This window comes from Spinacia oleracea, chromosome 6 (genome assembly GCF_020520425.1).
Source record: "Spinacia oleracea cultivar Varoflay chromosome 6, BTI_SOV_V1, whole genome shotgun sequence".
Lineage (NCBI taxonomy): Eukaryota > Viridiplantae > Streptophyta > Magnoliopsida > Caryophyllales > Amaranthaceae > Spinacia > Spinacia oleracea.
In genome coordinates, this window is record NC_079492.1 from 42,612,178 (window position 1) to 42,631,331 (window position 19,154).

At 34.6% G+C, this 19,154-nt stretch overlaps 1 protein-coding gene and 1 long non-coding RNA gene across 12 annotated transcripts; one reads left to right on the forward strand and one right to left on the reverse strand.

The window, feature by feature from the left end:
- Positions 1–1,178: 1,178 nt before the first annotated feature.
- On the reverse strand, positions 1,179–4,116 carry LOC110802441 (sphingolipid delta(4)-desaturase DES1-like). The gene is made up of 2 exons (XM_022007880.2): positions 3,836–4,116; positions 1,179–2,198 (listed from the first exon to the last, which is right to left on the reverse strand). Exons 1-2 carry the CDS (start codon positions 4,001–4,003, stop codon positions 1,380–1,382), a joined length of 987 nt encoding a protein of 328 aa, XP_021863572.1. The 5' UTR covers positions 4,004–4,116; the 3' UTR covers positions 1,179–1,379.
- Positions 4,117–4,717: 601 nt separating this feature from the next.
- LOC110782204 (uncharacterized) lies at positions 4,718–10,581 on the forward strand. Of its 11 annotated transcripts, none has more exons than XR_008924573.1 (13): positions 4,718–5,326; positions 5,556–5,584; positions 6,201–6,322; positions 6,870–7,017; positions 7,645–7,714; positions 8,334–8,628; positions 8,814–8,867; positions 8,956–9,036; positions 9,196–9,268; positions 9,378–9,414; positions 9,511–9,570; positions 9,677–9,738; positions 10,090–10,581. It is a non-coding gene; the product is annotated as an uncharacterized lncRNA (long non-coding RNA). The 11 variants fall into 11 exon arrangements; XR_008924571.1 differs by having other exon boundaries at positions 8,334–8,398; XR_008924577.1 differs by having other exon boundaries at positions 7,645–7,688.
- The last annotated feature ends 8,573 nt before the right edge of the window (positions 10,582–19,154 follow it).

The following is a 19,154-nucleotide window of genomic DNA, read 5'->3' on the forward strand; positions in this document are numbered from 1 at the left end:
AGCTCCAAGCCTCCAACTAAATGTTGGTTCTCTAATTTCCTACTAAAATTTCCGTCCGTCCTCGCCAAAAAGTTTCATATTATGTCCGTCCATTCACCTTTGACTCGTACTATGTGCATTACGAGGTACGGAGTATTATGTTATGTAGTCACATTTTGTTGCATATTTTGAGGACGGACATTTCAGACCTAAATCATAGGAGGGAGGCTACATCGCTGGTAGACACTAGACAGCGGTACAATTATTCCATATCCGGGGTAAATTGGTAATTTCCTCTCATGAATTGAAAAGTCAAATAAAGTACTAAGTATCGGCAACAATGACAGTAATTAGTACAACAATGACAGTATTTTAATACAACAATGACAATATTTATGCAAACGATAACAATACTTATATAACACTTGTATACATACTTTTACCCATTCATTTAATATGCAACACTTTTATCTATTCATTTAAGTGGTCTCTTTAATTTTTATATTTCATTACAGTTGTATACATATTTTCTTTTTTTGGGTGATTGTGACAGTATTTTAATACAACAATGACAGTATATATACAACAATGACAATACTTATTTTACCATTGACAGTATATAACAAGTTAGCAACACTTTTACACATTTATTTAAGGGTGTGCCATGTTTCCATATATTTTTTTTTAGGGTGGGTATGGGGTCCTTATTTCGCTGGTGACCAGCGATGTAGACAACCTCTAAATCATAGGGACTACGGCACAAATAAATTCTATGTCGATGAAACAAGCACTAATGTATTAGGATTGCACCTGATTTTTAACAACCCATTATCAACTTCGTGCTTACTTCTTTTCAGAAGAGAAAAATATAAGGCGCCTTTATATAAAATCTCTAGTTTCTAAAGGTGTTGTAACATCTTACTATGTATGTACTCATTATGTTAGTAATCAATAAGTTCGATGTTAGAAGTTATATGGAAAACGGATGACAATTAGTTACATCCTGGAAAAATTGTATGATCAGACTCTAACGGTCTACAATGCAATAGCTCTGAATAGTATACAGTATATTTAAGAAATTATTTCAATTACACTATCAACGTGACTATAAAAGTACGAGCTTTTTTTTGTGGGGTGGGGGGGGGGGGTCGGGAAAAAAAGAGTAATGTACAGAAAGTTCCATCCAAAAAGCAGAGGAGTCATGCTGAAAGAATAAGTAGATAAGTTATGAATGAATACATCAGCATATCCTTCTCTCTCTGTGGCCTATAGCTAAAGCATATGCCAATCCCTCAAAAATGGTACAAATCTCAAAAATTGAGGGAAAATTTCATCAACTAATGGCTAGAGAAAGAGATAATAGATCAAGGAAATAGAACTAAAAAATAATCAATCAATCTCTACTCTGATTTCTTGGGTTTTCTCTTCATCCGGCTAAAAGGTCCGACTGTTCTATCCATTATATACATATAAATAACCTGACTCCATGATTTGTATGACTCTAAACCTTCATAGTACTCAGGTGCAATTTCTCTCACCTTGTGAAGCTTTGTTCCTGGAATCCTCGGAAAGTCATGGTGCTCGTTGTGGTAACCAACATGCCATGTTAGAAGGTTCAAAGGACCGTAATAAGAGTATGTTTCTTGATCAGGGTTGAAGACATAATGCTCGGAGATGAAGTGACCTGCCATTGGATGTAACCCACCCCCAACAAAAGTAGACGCGATCAAATAAGCAAAACATCTCCATCCATAAAAGTAAACCATGGAGGCATCAAGTGCTACTTGGATGGTCAAATTGGTGAGTTCCCATAAACAAGGTGGCTTTGGTTTGAGAAATAATGGACGAAGAGCATAGAAGAAGAGTTGTAACACAACCCATATTGATTTAGTAAAGGCATTTCGGACCATATAAGCCTCGGCTTTGCTTGGAATGTCCATGTCCATTCCATCAACACCTTGAAACCTATGATGCTCGAGATGATATTTTTGGAATGTGATAGACATCGGCACACCAATAGGTAGGTTTGCGAGAATTCCAAGCCAGCGATTGTAAGATGGAGTAGAGAAAGCGAGGTTATGGCTAAGCTCATGGACGGCCAAGAAAAGGTTGTGGTTAAGGAATGATCCAAAAAAGTAAGCTACTATTAGTATTTTAAGGAAGCTTGCATCATGAAGTAGAGTAGCGGTTGCAAGCTGAATGGACACAACCATTGTAATCTGCAAAAACCAAAAGAAAAACATTGCAAGGTTAAAACCATGCTTTACCGAACATAATTTTTCTCAGATATTAAAAAAAACAGGTGATTCCACATTTCAATAAAGATTGCCTAAAACTTTGTGCCGATCAATCCGGGGCAGGTATTAAGGAACAGAGAAAGTAATTTCCAAGAATCCAAAGTTGAACCAGATTGATCAAGTAGAATATTTACCCGTCAGTCTCCTTTGACCAATTTTTTTGAGAGTTTTTTGGTCAAAGCAGAGCAAGTAAAATGAGACAGGGGGAGTACATGATACTCGGACAAAAGTTGCATTGTTTTAGCAATAACTAAGAATTATTGGCATTTCCTTAAGAAAAACAAACTTCCAATAGTGCAGCTTTCAGCCATTAATACGAAACAGACCTGTTACTGGATTCAAGCATTCAAAGAACATCCTGGAACAATGACAGTCAGAAAATACCAATTCAACTTGAATGTATTAAAAATGATGTTACTGCATGGATCGGGATTATAAAATCTTCCATTTTCATCCATTAAATAGCATTGAAATTTAAATGGTTGAAAGGTTTGTTTTAAATTGTCACGTTGCAAATAATTAGTTACCAAGATCTGATTATGAGTTATTAAATGGTAAAATGAATTAAAAAAAAATAGCAATTTGAAGGGTCGTTCTTAAAGGACCAAATGAATTCCTAATTGGAGTTAGGGGATCTTTTTTAATTAATTCTTTGGGATATTTGACACCCTTGAATGGACCTATTCGAAAACAATTGGATGATAGATAAAACTAAAAAAAATTGACATTCATTGTTGTATGTTAATTTGGACCAATTCAATCACTTTCTGACCACCGTACATCAATTGTACAACTCCCTCCATCTGGATTAAATTGTTACATTAATTGTTGAACTAGCACTATCAACATGAGTACGTGACTATTAATTTCAGACTACGGCAGTAAATAATTGTACACACTAGTTTGAAACTTTCTTTTTCTTTTTTTATAGGGAAGAAGAAAGTTCTATTCAATTTGCAGTTGGTGGGATTCGACCTTGTGACTTGGAGGCAACAAGTTGGTCATTGTTTGAGCGTGGATACGAATACGAAATCAGATTTCCGGATGCACAAAAGTGTGTTTTAGAACATGGGCAAACACCACCACCATAAAACATTACAGAGGGCAGATTTCCTAATCTTTAATTGAATGCTGAATCTATGTGCAGCTCAAACAAACAAAACTAAATCTAATTTATCAATCACAATTAAATACAAAGATGGCATATTTGAATCACCAATTCTCAATACTATCAATAAAGATCTAAATCAGAGATGAATGATAATCTTCATAATACCCAATAAACGGAGAAAATTACGTCATGATTAGATTAATTGCACATAAACTACCCAGAACATTACCAATTCAATATAAATCAAACACAACCAAATTAAGCAATTCCCATTAAAAAGTTCACAAAAATTAACAAAATTTATCAATATCCATCATTAATCTCATACGAAATCACAAAAATAACCAATACCCATTAACACAGATCGAAATATGAATGAAATAAACCGATTAAAAAACCCCCAAAAAAATTGAAAAAAAGTTACGAAAGAATTGAAGTTATGATTAACCTTAGCAAAAGCCCAAGGATCAGGGCCAAAAAGCTCTTTAATTTGAGGGTATTGAGAGAGGATCTGCCGCCTTCTGGAAGCATGAGGTTCATCTGTGTATGACCAGAAGAAATCTGCCGCCATTGTTCCTTCTTTATCGTCTCTCTCCTCCCCTCTTCCTGCCCCCATATCCCCTTTTTTTTGTGTTTAAGTTTTTGGATAAAAGACGAGGGAAAATGTCGTCAAGTTTCTTTTAGTGGACGATTTATTTTTGGTAAAGTGATACTGCGGTACAGGTTATCACGTTCATCTCTCGCTTTCATTCATGTGAGATTATGACTTATGAGGTGGTGGTGTGGCTAGAGCTGAGCCTGGCTGGGCTGCTATAACATTGGCCCAACAGGCAACAGCACACGACCTCCACTACCAAAAAAAAAAAAAAAAAAAAAAAAAAAAAAAAAAAAAAAAGCTCATATAGCGACAGACCAAATTCATTCAATTTAGAAACTTGATTTCATAAAATCCGTATCTAATATTTAGCAAGTAAAAATAAATACTACCTATTATTAGATGTTCGGTTCAACTCGGTCTCATTACCGGTTCGAAATTTCGCTTAGGTCAACCCAATCCACTTTGCAAGGGGAAGGGATAAGGGGAATTGAACTTGTGGCCTCCTAGGTTGCACGAAAACGGGTATGAGAACGGGTACGAGGACGAAAAACGGCAAACTCAAAATTGCAAAAAACGGTTACGGCATGGATTCGGAAAAAAATTTAACAAAAAATTAACTCCGAATAAAAAAAATATTCACCTACCTTGTTCAATGTATAAAATAAAGGAAGTTTCTAGAGAGAAGGGAGAAGGGCTCCTCCTTCTCTCTAGAAACCCTAGCCCCAAATCCTAACACTTTAAAACATACAAACTTCAAGTTACTATTGCAGCAATAGTGTGCTGCCGATTTTGCCCCCACCTTTCAACCTTAATTACTGGATTTTTCCATGACGTTGGATGGTGCCACGTGTTCTATCAGCCATCTGCCTGGTTTGCTCCTCTTTGTTTTCCCTTTCTCTTTCCTCGACTGAGATCTTCTTCCCCTTCCATTTTCTAGAAACCCTAGCTCTATCTCCGCAATCTCCACAATCTCCATCGCCCCCTTCACCTATCTCCTTCCATCATCCTGGATTTTCAGATCGTCAATCCCCGTTTTTCTTCAAGAGGATGTTGTTTTATGGTGATCAAAGGCCACGTTCGAGGATTTTGAGAAGGAGTCCGACATTGATGCATTCGAATGTGATAATCGATTGTTTTCTATGGTTTTGTTATTAATTTTGCTATTTTTGGTCAGTTTAACTCACTACCTCCTTCATTTTCAACCCTAGCTATCCGCTCTCATGTGACGAATCGGTTGATTCTTAATTCGCCTCTTCAACAATCAGCACCCAGGTTCTTCATGATTATACTCTCTCAAACAAATTCTCCGCTGCGAAAACCGTTTGAACCCTCGAATCTCAGGTCTGAGTTTTTATTTTTAATTAGTGTATACGTATTTGACATTTTAATTCATCAATTAAGATAATTTATTTGGTCTATTTCCAGTGATTTTGAATTTAGGGTTCTTATTTTTATCTCTTTTCTAATTCAATTTCATTAATGTTTTGTTTTATAGCGTTGTGATTTTAAGGTTTCTGAGATTTTAAGCTTGTAACATTTTCCTACTTCATTTATTTTTGTTTGGGTGCAGGTATTGGGGAATCTAATTGGCAATGTCAGGTTAGAGTTTATTACTTTTCTTTTGGGATTTATGGTTGAATTTTTGCCTCATTTTTTCTTAACTATAGGGGTTTATAAGATAACGTGTAGCTGGATTTTGTGTAGTTGAATTATGTAAATGAATATATATTATACACAATGAACGCATATTTTCTCCTCTTCAATCTTTGAGTTTTGGATATTTGGATTAGCTTATGATTTTCGTTAGTAATATTTGATTATCCAGTTGTTAAATTGTTTAGTAGAACTGGTAGCACGTAGGAATTGTCATATCTTTCAAGTGTTTAAATAATTTGATCCATTATGTTAATGTCGATTGTCAATTCGACTTTAAGGACGGAAGACTGAGATTTGATCATTGGGAGGAACTTTTTCTTTGCATATTATATACGGGCGAGTTCAAAAAATAGTGCTGAACATGTTGATCAAATAGATGTAAGGTGTTTTGTCCAGTACAAGATTATAAGCTCATTAGAACGCTTATATAATCTAGAATTTATTCTATTAATAATGATGAGAATGTGACTTTCTTCGTGTAGACCAAGCTTTATTTTTTTTTTAAAGTAGATTATGAGGTAGAGGCTCTCACATATATCCTATCTCTTATTCTTTGCAGTGAGAAAAGCGACGAGGATAATGCTTCTCTTAAAACTTTGCGAGATGCAAGTATGAAAACAAGGATGGTAAAGGAAGCATATGACATCGAGAAGCATCATATATAGTGGATAGAAGGCTATGGTAAGTTGTATATAGTTTGTAACTATTGTAACTGTGGAATTATCAATCAATATTCCGTTTCTTTTATCTTGCTTCGCCTCATCAATTTCATAAGTTCCTCCGAGAAAGCACATAAAGTTTATACAGGGGATGGGAAAAACCCATATATATGACTGTTCACTGCAAAATCCTTTTCCTTGTGTTCAAGTGTGGATACATGTAAGACTGTAGACTGTAGTGGACCAGACACGTTTTCTTAATGTGAAATAAAGAGTCTGGGTATCATAGATATTGATAGGCTTTGTAACTTTGTGTCAAGCTCGTGTTATTACTGTTCCCAAAAAAATAGTATTGCAGTATGAATTTAAGTCCTACTTTTGGAAGCTATTACACATGTACCATGAAATTTATGGTGTAGATCTATGGTATATATTGATGCAGTTTCAGAAAGTCATACTAAGTTATATGTGAATATTCTTACAATGTCTTTGTTTATGTATACGTTTTTTAAGGCTATATAGTACGGAGTATGAAATCTGGGTTCTGATGGTTTGTATGCTTTTATTAGCAGATATATGTTCAACAAATGGCATGCCCAATAATGATGGACGGGTAACTATGAGAAGGTTATGGAATTGTACAATGTCCCGAGGCTTAGCCGTAACTCCTTTCCTCTTCTAACTCCCCCAAGATCTGAAAATGATAATAGCACTATCGTATGTCGCCCGACTTATTGCTTAAATATCATGTTATTAATGCTAAATAAACTACTACCTGTTGCAACTTGCAAGTTTTCAGTTCTTTACTAGCTTTTTCCTATTAGTGTAAACAGAATTAAAACTTTTCTTATAGATGTTACATCCTTTATCTCTAATTGTATCTAATGGGAATTGTACTTCAGAAAACATATTTGCAAAGATACATTTCAACCAAATGTACCCCAAAAGTAAAATAGTGAGGTTACTTGTTATTCTCCCCTGACTTGTACTCCTTGAAGTTGTAACTCCTTGTTCCTTTGCCGGATATCGTTTTTTTGTTACTGGCTTACTGCTTCTTGCCTTTTGTCTCTACGGTCTGGATCGACCACCCTAAAAAAACTATTGAGGTCATCAACTTAGTGAATGAGTATAGATTATTACAATTACTTTTTGATCATCGCCTTTTAATAAATAGATATAAGAGACTAACAGACAAACAAAATCACAATTTGGTGGGTTGTGTTTTGTATTGGTAAATATGCCCCCAATTTTTTTTGTCATTTTCCTTAAGAATAATGTCATTTGTCACTATTCTAGGTGTGATCATTTGTTGATTAATTTTCATCATCATTTCATGATCTGTAGGGTTTTGGAGTTGCGGGAAGCAATTCAGACGGACTGAATTCAGAGTGAGTAGTTGATTGTGTGTGAAAAGGTGAACAATTTCTCAATTTTATTTGTAGAAATGAAATTTTTTTGTACCTTCATTGTTCCTTGTACAGAATTCTCTGGTTATAGACCTTATAGTAGCTTCAAATTGATTTAAGATGGCTGTCACTCTTTTGAATGCATATTTTGTTGTTGGCTTTATTTTGGCACTCAGTTTTAGTTATTCACATTTTTCCTTAGCTATTTATATGATATGCCAGAACATTCGGAGAAAGGAAGTTTTTTTAGTAGGGGGATTCTGTTTACTGAACATTTAGCATCGATTCTGTTTACTTGAGTGGAAGCCTGGAAGAAGTTGTTGATGTTATATCTTTTGGGTTTTATATTCTTTTACTTATTACAGAGTATCTGTTATGAGGAAAGCTGAGTCAAGATTTTCATAGGAATTCGAATGGAATTTGAGAGTTGTGTTAGAGCTTGTGCCTTTTTCTCAATGAAGAGTTTGGAACTTCCTATAACCCAATTTGACTGATAATACTTCCACTGTCACTGCTACATACTAGAATTGTTTTATCAATTTAACTATTCTGTGCACTAATATTTGAGAATCTTCTTTTCCCATCTTACTAAAGTTGATATATTTTCATTTTTGGCTTGTGATTTAGATGGGCGTGGCCATCCTATTTATGCAAAGGCTAGAATTTGTCCAACTTGTGGAGGGGTTGGGAGGGTAAGTTCAACTGGATTCATATATATGACCCTTTCTTATGCTTCTTATTCTAATCCAATTTTCAAGGCTAGCCACTTGCAAGTTTTCCTTATATGGAAGGAAACCTCTCCGTAAAATTGAGTCTACGAGTTTTCAAAATTACCATTTATTCAGCCCCCAAGCTTGAGCGTCCAAAGTATACAGCTCAGACCCAGCTTCTACATATGCTACTGGTTGGCCACTATATCAAGGTTTAGTTTCCAGAAAAATGTATTAATGATGATCAAATTACATATTTCAGTGTTAACTTTAACGTTACATGTGCTACTTTTTTATCCACTCGTGCAATATCCATGGAAAGCAAATGATTATCAATTTGTAACTTTTTCATATTAGATATTTTAAAAAAATGTAACTTTTTCATATTTCATTGTAGCTTTTAGTGGCAGATTCAGCATCTAAGCTAAGGTTGAACTCCAAACTTCTCTAGGTAGAGTTCTTGCTACCTTTAGCGGTGTATATAACTAACAAGCGATCTCTTTATTGATCATATTTCTACCTCCAAATTCTTATTTCAGGACTCAATAGTTGGTTTGGTAAATGGAAATCCAAAAGTTGTATGGAAGGCAGGCATGAACAAGCAATTATCCAACTATACAGTGAGTTTTTAGCCGAATGTTCCCCTATAAAGCGAGACTTAATCTTGTATCTTTAATAACTTGAGTGACCCTGACTCCCTGTGACACTTTTCTTTTCATGCACATATACACTTTTCTCACTGGTGATTTTTAGCTTAAACATCCATTATTTTTGTGCAGCCTCTTGATGAAAATGTGAAGGCAAAGCTCTCACAGTTTTCCCAACATTTGGCACATTCCTCCACTTCTTAGAGTAGGTGGTTTTGCTCTGTTATTGAATTGGAAAATCTGGTTTAACCTCTATCAAATCATTGCGAATGTTGAACTTTTGAATATCCTTTTATTTCCCTCATGGTCAAAAGGCTCATGAATCTGTATTAAAATGCTCAACCTCTACAGGTTAGTCCTTTACCTTCATCTCCTATTTTCTCATTTTATTGTCAGTATACCCGAATCCCACCTTACTTCTGCTTGGCTCCATGCAACTTTGCGAAGAATCCAGTACTAGATTAATGGACTAGGAGAGCTCAACTCTGCAGCTTGTTGTACGAGCCTGTAAGTTCGTATTGACAATTTTCCTTATCTATATGATATTCTTGTATTAGCTAAAGCATCATTATCCACTATTTTTTTTTTTGTTTTTTTGTTCTCAACCCATTAGGTGAGGATAGCCATGGTGGAAAGTACAGTGGACTTTCAGATTCTTATCTATTTGTACTAAAGGTATTGCCTCCATCTTTTGGGTTGGGTTTTTGGTTATATTTACTCTGTTTACATGCATGTTGGCTATAAATTTTGAATTAATGGAAAATTTGCATACTTTAGAATTATTGTGTTTTGGAGTCGCGATAGAGTGTCCAGAATGCATGTAAGCTACTCTAGATTAGAGCTAATTAGAAATTCCTAACTCTAGGGTTTGTCTAAAACCATCCAAGGAAGAACCAATGGTGAAAATGAAAATAAAAGAAGGGAAGCAGGGACTTTGGTTTTGTTTTGAGCTGGGTTCAACCCACCTTAGTAGGTATTGTAACGTTGCTATTTGCAAACAAATTCATTTTATTATGTTAATTTCAGTTCTGTAAATTTGCAAAACAATCGTTGCCGTGAAGATGTTTCGTACTAAGCATTTCTAGGCGGAGACCAACAACAGCCCTCTCCAAAAGCAACGTGCTCAAGTGGCATCTTAAACAAGTGGCATTAGAAGAGGTGGAGTTAGAGGGTAATGCCAAGGAGACTTTGGAGGTTGCGGCAGAAGAGTAAACACTTTCAGAAATGCCTCCCTTTTATATGCGTGCAAGCTCTATTAAAATCCATGTTAAAATCAATATTATGTATTTGTGAAAGTTAAGTAGTACCGGAACCACGTACGCCTTTTACAAGCAACCATTGTTTATGCTGCATGGCTTTAGTATTTATGTGTTGGGTTTTTATTAGAGGAACATGGAACCAAATTTTATGTTCCGAGGACATATATAGCGCGCCATTGACCTTTGGGATCACTTATGACTTGTGTAGGGGTTTCTATATATGTAACCTATATCAATTAATAAGATACATTTCTTATCATCTACGGAGTACTGTATTCATGCTTTTACCTATTTCAATAGTGTAATTAGGCTTATGATTTGCATAACGTTTCGGGAGATAGTTTCTTATATTTTGGGGGAACGTGCGCGCTAGCGCACGTTCCAACAACTAGTAATAGGAAAAAACTCAAAGCCGTTTTTCATTCAGCCACCCATGAAAAATTAGATCCAGAAAGTGAAAAATTCAGCCACCCTCTTCTTGAATTAAGGTACTTCTTTACTCAATTCAGCCAACTAGTAAAGAAATTACCTTTCTTTAAGAATATTAATGATGGAACTAGCCCTCTTTTTATAATTTTTTCTGGTTCTTTAGATCCATCCCTTGCCCGAAATTTTGTCGTTTCGAATTTCGGTAGGTTTGGTCTAAGATCTAGACTACCATCACAATCAATTTAACTCCGCGTTGTGTTCATGTTGAGAATGCCCAGCCGTTTAAATGCCTCAGTCGGCTAGATCTGGATGTTCTATAATTCATTAACCCCGCCATCGATTGTGGGGTGATGGAGGAGCATCTCTTCATCAAAATTTCAGTGAGAGTTGCCTCCAATTTCAGTTGCAACGTCTTCATCAATTTCATGAGTTTCGGCAAAGATAGTCCAAAGTCCATTTCAATTCCTTTGTATATTTGTGTATATGCATTGTTGCAGTATAGTTTACTAGGGATCTTTCTTGCATTTCTAGGGAGATATATGTTTTTATAGGGATTTTTTTTTATTGTTTTTTATTTTTTTCAGGGTAGTTCAGTTTAGGCAGTGTTCTTTGGTCTTCGGGTTGTCTGTGAAGTCGAAAGGTGTATCCTTTATCGCTCGGCTAATCATTCACCATTGTAGTCTATTCACCGAGTTATCTCGGAACTGGGGCTGGATAGTTTGAGGTTAGAGTGTAGTTTCGTTGTTCTTTTCGATCTCATTTCTTTATCCCGAAGTCATTGTATTTCATCCGAAAGGGTGGGTCACCCGAGAGGGTGAGCTAGGTAGTCCGCCTAGTTTTCTTTCCTTATCAAAAAAAAATGTATAAAATAAAGAAAATAAATACATGAATAACCAAAAAAATATAAATAAAGAAAAATAAATAAAGAAATGTAATGCAACCCCAAAAAAGACTTAGTAACAGTTGTCCATAAAAAGGACAAAACAACCTACCTGAGTAGCTGTACACACTACAGTAAATAAAAGAAAAATAAAAATAGTAAAGTTAATAAAAGGGAATGGGCCTTGAAGTCCTTACCCACGCGACCACGCCAGTCTTCTTTGTCTACTTCCGCCAGTCTTCTTCGTCTCTTTCACGCCAATCCTCTCTTCCACCGCCATTGTTAAAATAAAAAGTCGTCTTCTTCCTTAATCAACCGGTGCTGAGGGGTTGCAACTGCCGGAGAGATCTTGACTGCTGGTTGGTACGACCGGCGATGAGGTGGTGAGAGATCTTGAAAACCCTAAAATGTGAATTTGGCCTCAAAAATATCATAATACTTGTTGGGTACGTCCATTCCTATTCAAATACGTACCCATGTCGTACACGAGTTTACCTAAACCGTACCCATAAGCTACCCGCGTACCCGCCGGTTTGGATTCGCCATGGGTACATATCATGGGCTTACCCATATCGTACCCTTACCGCATCCTTACTCGTTACGGGAAACGGTACCCAGGAGCCGTACCTGGGCTTCCTAGGTGGCCTCAAAGTCACAAGGAGAAACTCCAACCAACTACACCAAGTACAACTTGTATACTTCTATGAAATTAATAATAATTAAAAGAAATATTAGAAACGGATCTAGAAAATCCGTCTCTAAATTAGGGACGGATTCAACATTCCTCTCTAAATTAGGGACGAATTTAAAATTCCATCTCTAATTTAGACCTACCTTATGTGAAGAGTTTAGGGAAATTTGCTCGTGGACTTTACGTTTCGGAATTTCTAAAACACATTAGGGACGGATTTTGAAATTTGTCCCTAATTTAGAGACGGATTTCAAAATCCGTCCCTCACTTAGAGACGGATTTTGAAATCGGTACCTAACTTAGAGACAGATGTATAAATCTCTCGATAAAAGTAGCGACGGATTTACAATATCCATCTCTAAAATAAACTTAGAGACGGATGATGAGTATTCCGTCTCTAAATTAGAGACGGGTATAAATCCGTCGCTATACGAGGTATTTTTTGTAGTGCTCATTGTAAATCTGACACAACATGACAAGGGGTGTTAAATTAGTTTATCGGATCGGTTATAAACGATCGACTTTTGTCAAAATCGGATAATGTCGGGTTAATGTTTCTATTCGGGTCAACTCGGATCGATTCGAATACCTTCGGGTTAGGATGAAGTTGGGTAATATCTTGTTTCGGTTTGGGTAATTTCGGTTCGGCTAAATCTCGGGTTCGATTTGAACCGGTTCGGATTTAAAATGGTTTTGTATCGGTTTAATTTGGTTCGGGTCTAGTTTGGTTCGCGTATACGTCGGATACAGTTACAACGAGCATCATGTTCTTCACTCTATTCTTCCTCCGTTCTTTCTCCATGGCGATTAATATGTATCAATTTCACATTCCATCACCTATGTTCAAAGAGCTCCTTCCCCGTTGTTCCTTTCTCTTCTCAAACTCAATTTAATTTACTCAACTGAACTTAATTCTTCCTCATCCATAAAGTTGTTGGAAGTTAGCCAAATCTACACTACCGTTGAATTCTCTCTGGGTTTTCATTCACAATTCGACATACAATGTAATTTCACCTAATTTTTCTCTTTTATATTTTGATTCTTGGTTGAAATTTGGCATAATTGTGATGATCTGATGATGATCGTTGGTAAAATACCAAATTTCCCTTTGAAATTTAGTTGTTTATAGTTTATGGACAGCCAATTCGACTACTCCTGTAATTATTCGACTAATTGTTGTTAATTTCTAGAAGACCGATCGGTCTTCACTTGTTTGAGTTGGATTTTAATTTTTTGCTTTTAATTTCTTGTAATTTTTCATGAATGACTTTATTCTCTACATGGTAATATTCTTCACTTCTGATATAGTGTTTGGATTAATAAAATTGTTTCTCGTATGATTTTGCTATCCCCAATCAAACCTTTTCCTCAATCATTTTGAAGCATGTCTTATTTGGAGAATTTGAATGTGCTATAAACAGTGGCGGACCCATGATTTTTCAGTCAGGGTGTCACCAATCAGTAAACTACGTTCAAAGCACACAAAATTCTTTGAAAAAAAAAATTAGTAATACGCTAAAACTCATATTTTTTTTTAAACTCATCATACTATTATCAAAGGTTCGTAAGAAAAATAAAATATTACTCCCTCCGTTTCTTTTTATTTGTTACGTATTTCTTTTAGGGTACGTGTTTCACAATTTTTGTTACGTGGGAGAATCTTTCCTTTTATAAACTTATTAGACTGTCTTTTTTTGTGCCAGCTTTTAATTTTAATTGGTCCAATTTTTTCAACTCATTAAATTTCTTTACAATTTCTCAAGTATGTTAAGTTAGCAATCTGTGTGTTTTCTATTTTTTGTTCATTTTGATAAATAAAACAATCTTATTGGTTGTTGTAATGATTGGTGGATTGAGGTTTTTCTTGAATTTTTTTTTTAATAAAAAATGAAAGCAGATTTGCACTATTGTCAGAGAGACAATAAATGCCAGATTTTGGAAAAATGGAATCAATATTAATGATGGAATTTAAAGCATTTAAAATAAAAAAGAAAAATAATCTTTATTATACGTTAATAAACGTGCAAAAGTCCAAACATAACAAACAAAAAGAAACGGAGGGAGTATAAGACAAAGGCTATTGTTATTTTTCAGATCATCAAGACACCTACGACCACTTATATACTTTAATTTAAGCTAAATATTAGTTATTTTTCAGGTCGTACACTGGGTGTGCCAGTGGGTGTGAGAGGCATACCAGTAGGAACATTGCCCAGCTGAACCTCTGACGGTCATGGACTTCCCCTCTTCTTGATGATGCCTAACAAGTGCACTTTTCCTGTCAACTATATGATGCCTAACAAGTGAACTCTTCCTGTCAACTATATTATGAGTTTGTTGCTTTTCGTTCATTTACATGATGGTAACAGGTGCAATAGGGGCTTTAGTTTGTACTGACAATCTACTAGCAGCAGTAGCAGGTCTTCTTGGATTGCTTCTTCTAGTTCATGTATCATTAAGATTTTCACATCTACTCTTGCTAGTGTCTGTCGGTTAAGTTCAGAGGCGTAGTATTTCAGAAAACAGATCCCTCCTCAAAGACATTGATGAAAATTCATTACATTGACTTAAGAAATTTATTATGTTATATTTCTTTTTATTGCAGGCTAAAAGGGCCAGGTTTTTCTTTGATCATGAAGCTATGAAAGAGATCTTGTACCATGACTTCAAATATGTTACAAAAACCTTTGCCATGATTTATCAATTCTCATTTTTTGTTGGATGAATTAATTTCTTCTAGGCTTGGAACCAATCAAGATATGCTGAAGGGCATGCCAGCAACGACGATAGCCTTTCAAGCTTCCGGCTTTTTATTTGTGGATTAGCAGCTGGTACATGTGCTAAGGCTGCCTGCCACCCGTTGGATGTCATAAAGAAGAGATTACAGGTAAAACATTTTTTACAATGTTGAATTTAGTGTATCAATCTGTAGAAGGCATAATTATCATACTTTTAGCTTATGCAGGTTTAAATTTATTTCTTGTTTTATCAAAATAAGGATGTCTCACTTGATCCGGTAGACTTTAAGCTAGGTACTAAAAATTAGAACTTAAAAGGGCAGAACATCAAGGCACTAGTTTTTTTTTTCCATTATAATGACATGCATGTTAGGCTTCCAACATTAAGATTTCTTAAAGCCGTAATTTTTTAATAGGAGCAGTTTGATCATTGATACTCTATTAACAGATACTTCCTCTGTTCTTATTTACATGACACAATGGTGTTTTAGACACTATTTACACAAACACCTTTGACTTCCTTTTGTGGTTTATACATAAGAAAAAACTTAGTCGTGTGGGGTCTTATTAGATTCGTATCAGTAAATATTATTTAACTATCTACTTTTTATAATTTTTTCTGATACACAATTAGAGATATTAATGTTTGAAATCGTGCATTGGCAAACGTGCCTAAATAATTGTGTCATTTAAAAAAGAACAGAGGAAGTATGTATTCCACTGTTCATTCTCAATATTTTTCCTGAGTTAGTATTACATTTGTTAGAACATGAGATGGATATCATTTCTAATGGATTGTTGTAGTGTTGTTAACCCAACCAAAAGCTTTATGTATTTCTTTTTTTGTTAAGGATTTCAACACAGTGAATTATCTTATTCTCCAAGCACGCCTTATAGGGTTCACTATGTTTGGTGGGACCATTGAGCCAATATATGGTCTTGGTTATGTACTTGTTACAGAGTATATATCTTGAGCTTTTTGGAGTATGGTTCTTCTCTTGGGAGATTTTCTCCATATACTTCTGTTGGTGATTAAATGATATAGCCTTGGATGTTTCTATGATGTGTAACTAATCTATATATAAGGAAAATGGAAATTTTGTTATGAAATTAGGGAGAAAGGGAAAGAGAGGAAGAGATAAACAGGCGGTTATTATCTTATTCTCATTCACATCATATGTACACATACGTACATTATATAGGATAAGGATGCCGAGGGTATAATGGGCATCCACAATACATTATATTTATAACACTCCCCCTTGGATGTCCATTATCTAAAACAATACAATGGAACTATAATGTACATGAGATGATGCCTCATTAAAAACCTTTCTAGGAAAACCCTGTGGGATAAAAACTTAGTGAAGGAAAAAAGAGTACAACACTCATCATAATACGCTTGGGATGTTGCCTCATTAAAAACCTTAGCAGGAAAACCCAATGGGACAAAACCATGGTTAAGGGAAAAAGAGTGCAACGCGTATTTTCTCCCCATGATGAATACATCACTTGTGATCTTCAAGTTCAATGAATATAATATTGTTGATAACTTTTCAAATGTATCAACATGTAGCTCCTTGAAATTTGATTCTCCACCATTTGACTTGAATTTTCAAATATTCACTTTTATGCACTAGGTGAGTATTTATATCACCAAACTTTTGAAAATAATACCTGAAATAAATATATATTCTTGCATATAATATTACAAAATGTATTCTTTCATATTGGACATATGTAAACCTTCTTCTGGAGGTCATAAGTATTAGCAATTAATAATCTTGATCAAAATTTCTCTAGTCATACTTTCATGACAATACATGATACATAATAATATCAATGTCCAACTTAGGGTATAATGTGATTTATGGTTCTTCTGGACCATAAAATAAAACTCAATGTAAGGACATTACATACTCTTATCTTATAATTTTGAATCAACTCATATTGTACAAGAATTCTTCCGTGAATAAACTAATATGTATATTTCATAATTCTGAAGTACTCAAACTACTGGTTGAGACGACATTTCAAAAACACTCTTCAAGAGTTTAGATAATATTTGATCAATGTTATGACATTCATATGTAAAACTTAAAGGGCTAGATGTTTAAGAACATCATGTATAAGTTCTTCAGGAACTTTTCTTATTTGCATGATTCATAACATGCTATCAAATCAATATTACATACTTCCTCCATTTTTTTATTATTGCACCATCTACATTGGGCACAAGAATTAAGAAAGGTGGTAAAAAGTGAGAGATTGACAAAAATACCCATGTGATTAAGTACAAGTTGTAGGTAAAGAACAAGTGGGGTTTGGTCCCCACCACCCATACAAGGATAAAAATGTCATTTCATGAAGGTAAACTTACTAAAAAAAGGAAATGGTGCAATTAATATGCAACTTCCGAAAAAGGAAAATGGTGCAATAATAAAAAAAATGGAGGAAGTATATACTTCTTTCGCAACAATTAGCCCAATAGAGTAAGAATCTCCTCTTATAAATTTTCATAAAGTTGTAAATTCGTCTTACCATTCTTTGGATGCATATTCATATATGATATCATAATTGTTTTGAAACATATATATAACTGTATAAATGAAAATCATATCATGATAAACATAACACATACTAAATGTATGATGAATGATGCATTTACATATTAACTACACATGTATATGAATGTAAGACTCAAAATGCAAAACATTGTACAATGTGGATATTTCATATCCATAACTTGTTAGACTTCAGGTCCATGAGCTCATTTGTTCATCATAATGATGTCTACATCTAAATAGACATAGATTTACGATCCCATATTCAATCCATTATTTCTCGCATATGCATTATATTTCGGTTCCATCATCTACCGATATCATCAAAATTCTTCAACATATACTTTGCATGCTATTCATCAATGATATCTGAATTCTTACTCAATAGGTACCATTCATCTCTTCGCATGGGCCATCTATTATAGTTCAGATATCTATACCACTTCAAGGGTATTTCATACACTATATAATAGTGTTTTCTTTCTTTTCAATAATATTATCAACTGCATTATCTTGCCCTTTTCATATAAATAAATCTATATCTTATCATTGTGTTGGAACCGTATATATAATCTACACTTCAGGTGTAGAGGTTTAAATAAATATTGGCAAGATATATTTCTCAACACTTACTATGTGTAAAATCGAGCACTATAACTAACATATATCTTTATGTCTCTAGACATGTAAAACTTAACATAATTATATCATAGATATTTATGTCCAAACATACTTCGAGGACATAAAGTTGGCATGTACACTTACTCATATGGGGATCAATTTATTATCTTTTAATTTTGCCAACTTATTCTTGCTCGTCTCCCCCTAAGTTGGGAAAATATTTTCAATATATTATGGGGCATAAAATTTTTCACCAACTAATAATACACTTTTCAGCGTGTATTTTAATAAATGTTACATACTTTCGTTCTCTTCTGGAGATTAACATTGATCATGGGGAGTAGATACACTGTGCAGTTGTATTTTTTTCATATTTTCTCATTTCGTGCTGACATATGATTGCCCCCAATCAAGAGATTTACGATATTTAAATCAATCACAAAACACTTGTACTTCTTGGTGATCTACAAGTCACTTAGTATCATTTTTGGTGAACTTCAGGTCACTTACTATCATGGTGAACTTCAAGTCACCTATCATATCATTATACAAGTTTTCAAAGTTATTAATATCTCTTGTATTTATTTTCTCAACCTTCATTATAAATATTTGATTGAAATACAACTCAAACTCATCATTATGTCTTGCCTTTGAATATATACAACATATGAGGGAATGTCAGCACATAAATTTTTATTTGACAAGAATTTTCAAATTCTAATGACGGGTGTTCTTAAACCCGGATGGCCTGAATTATCACATCGTACGTATACAATATCATATAAAATATTTCATTCGATAACTGCTGGTTATCTTTCCAAGGTGATCACTGTAATTATAAAATACTATAATTTGAACATATTGTGATGTGATATAACGACACAAGCTGATGTCTCATTTGTAATGGCA

What these genes read in the sequence shown, in the direction of transcription:
- LOC110802441 (XM_022007880.2), bottom strand. Translation starts at nt 4,003, where the DNA reads ATGGGGGCAGGAAGAGGGGAGGAGAGAGACGATAAAGAAGGAACAATG. An exon ending in ATCCTTGGGCTTTTGCTAAG is followed by an intron (nt 2,199 to 3,835) that starts GTTAATCATAAC and finishes TGGTTTTTGCAG; the next exon opens with ATTACAATGGTTGTGTCCAT.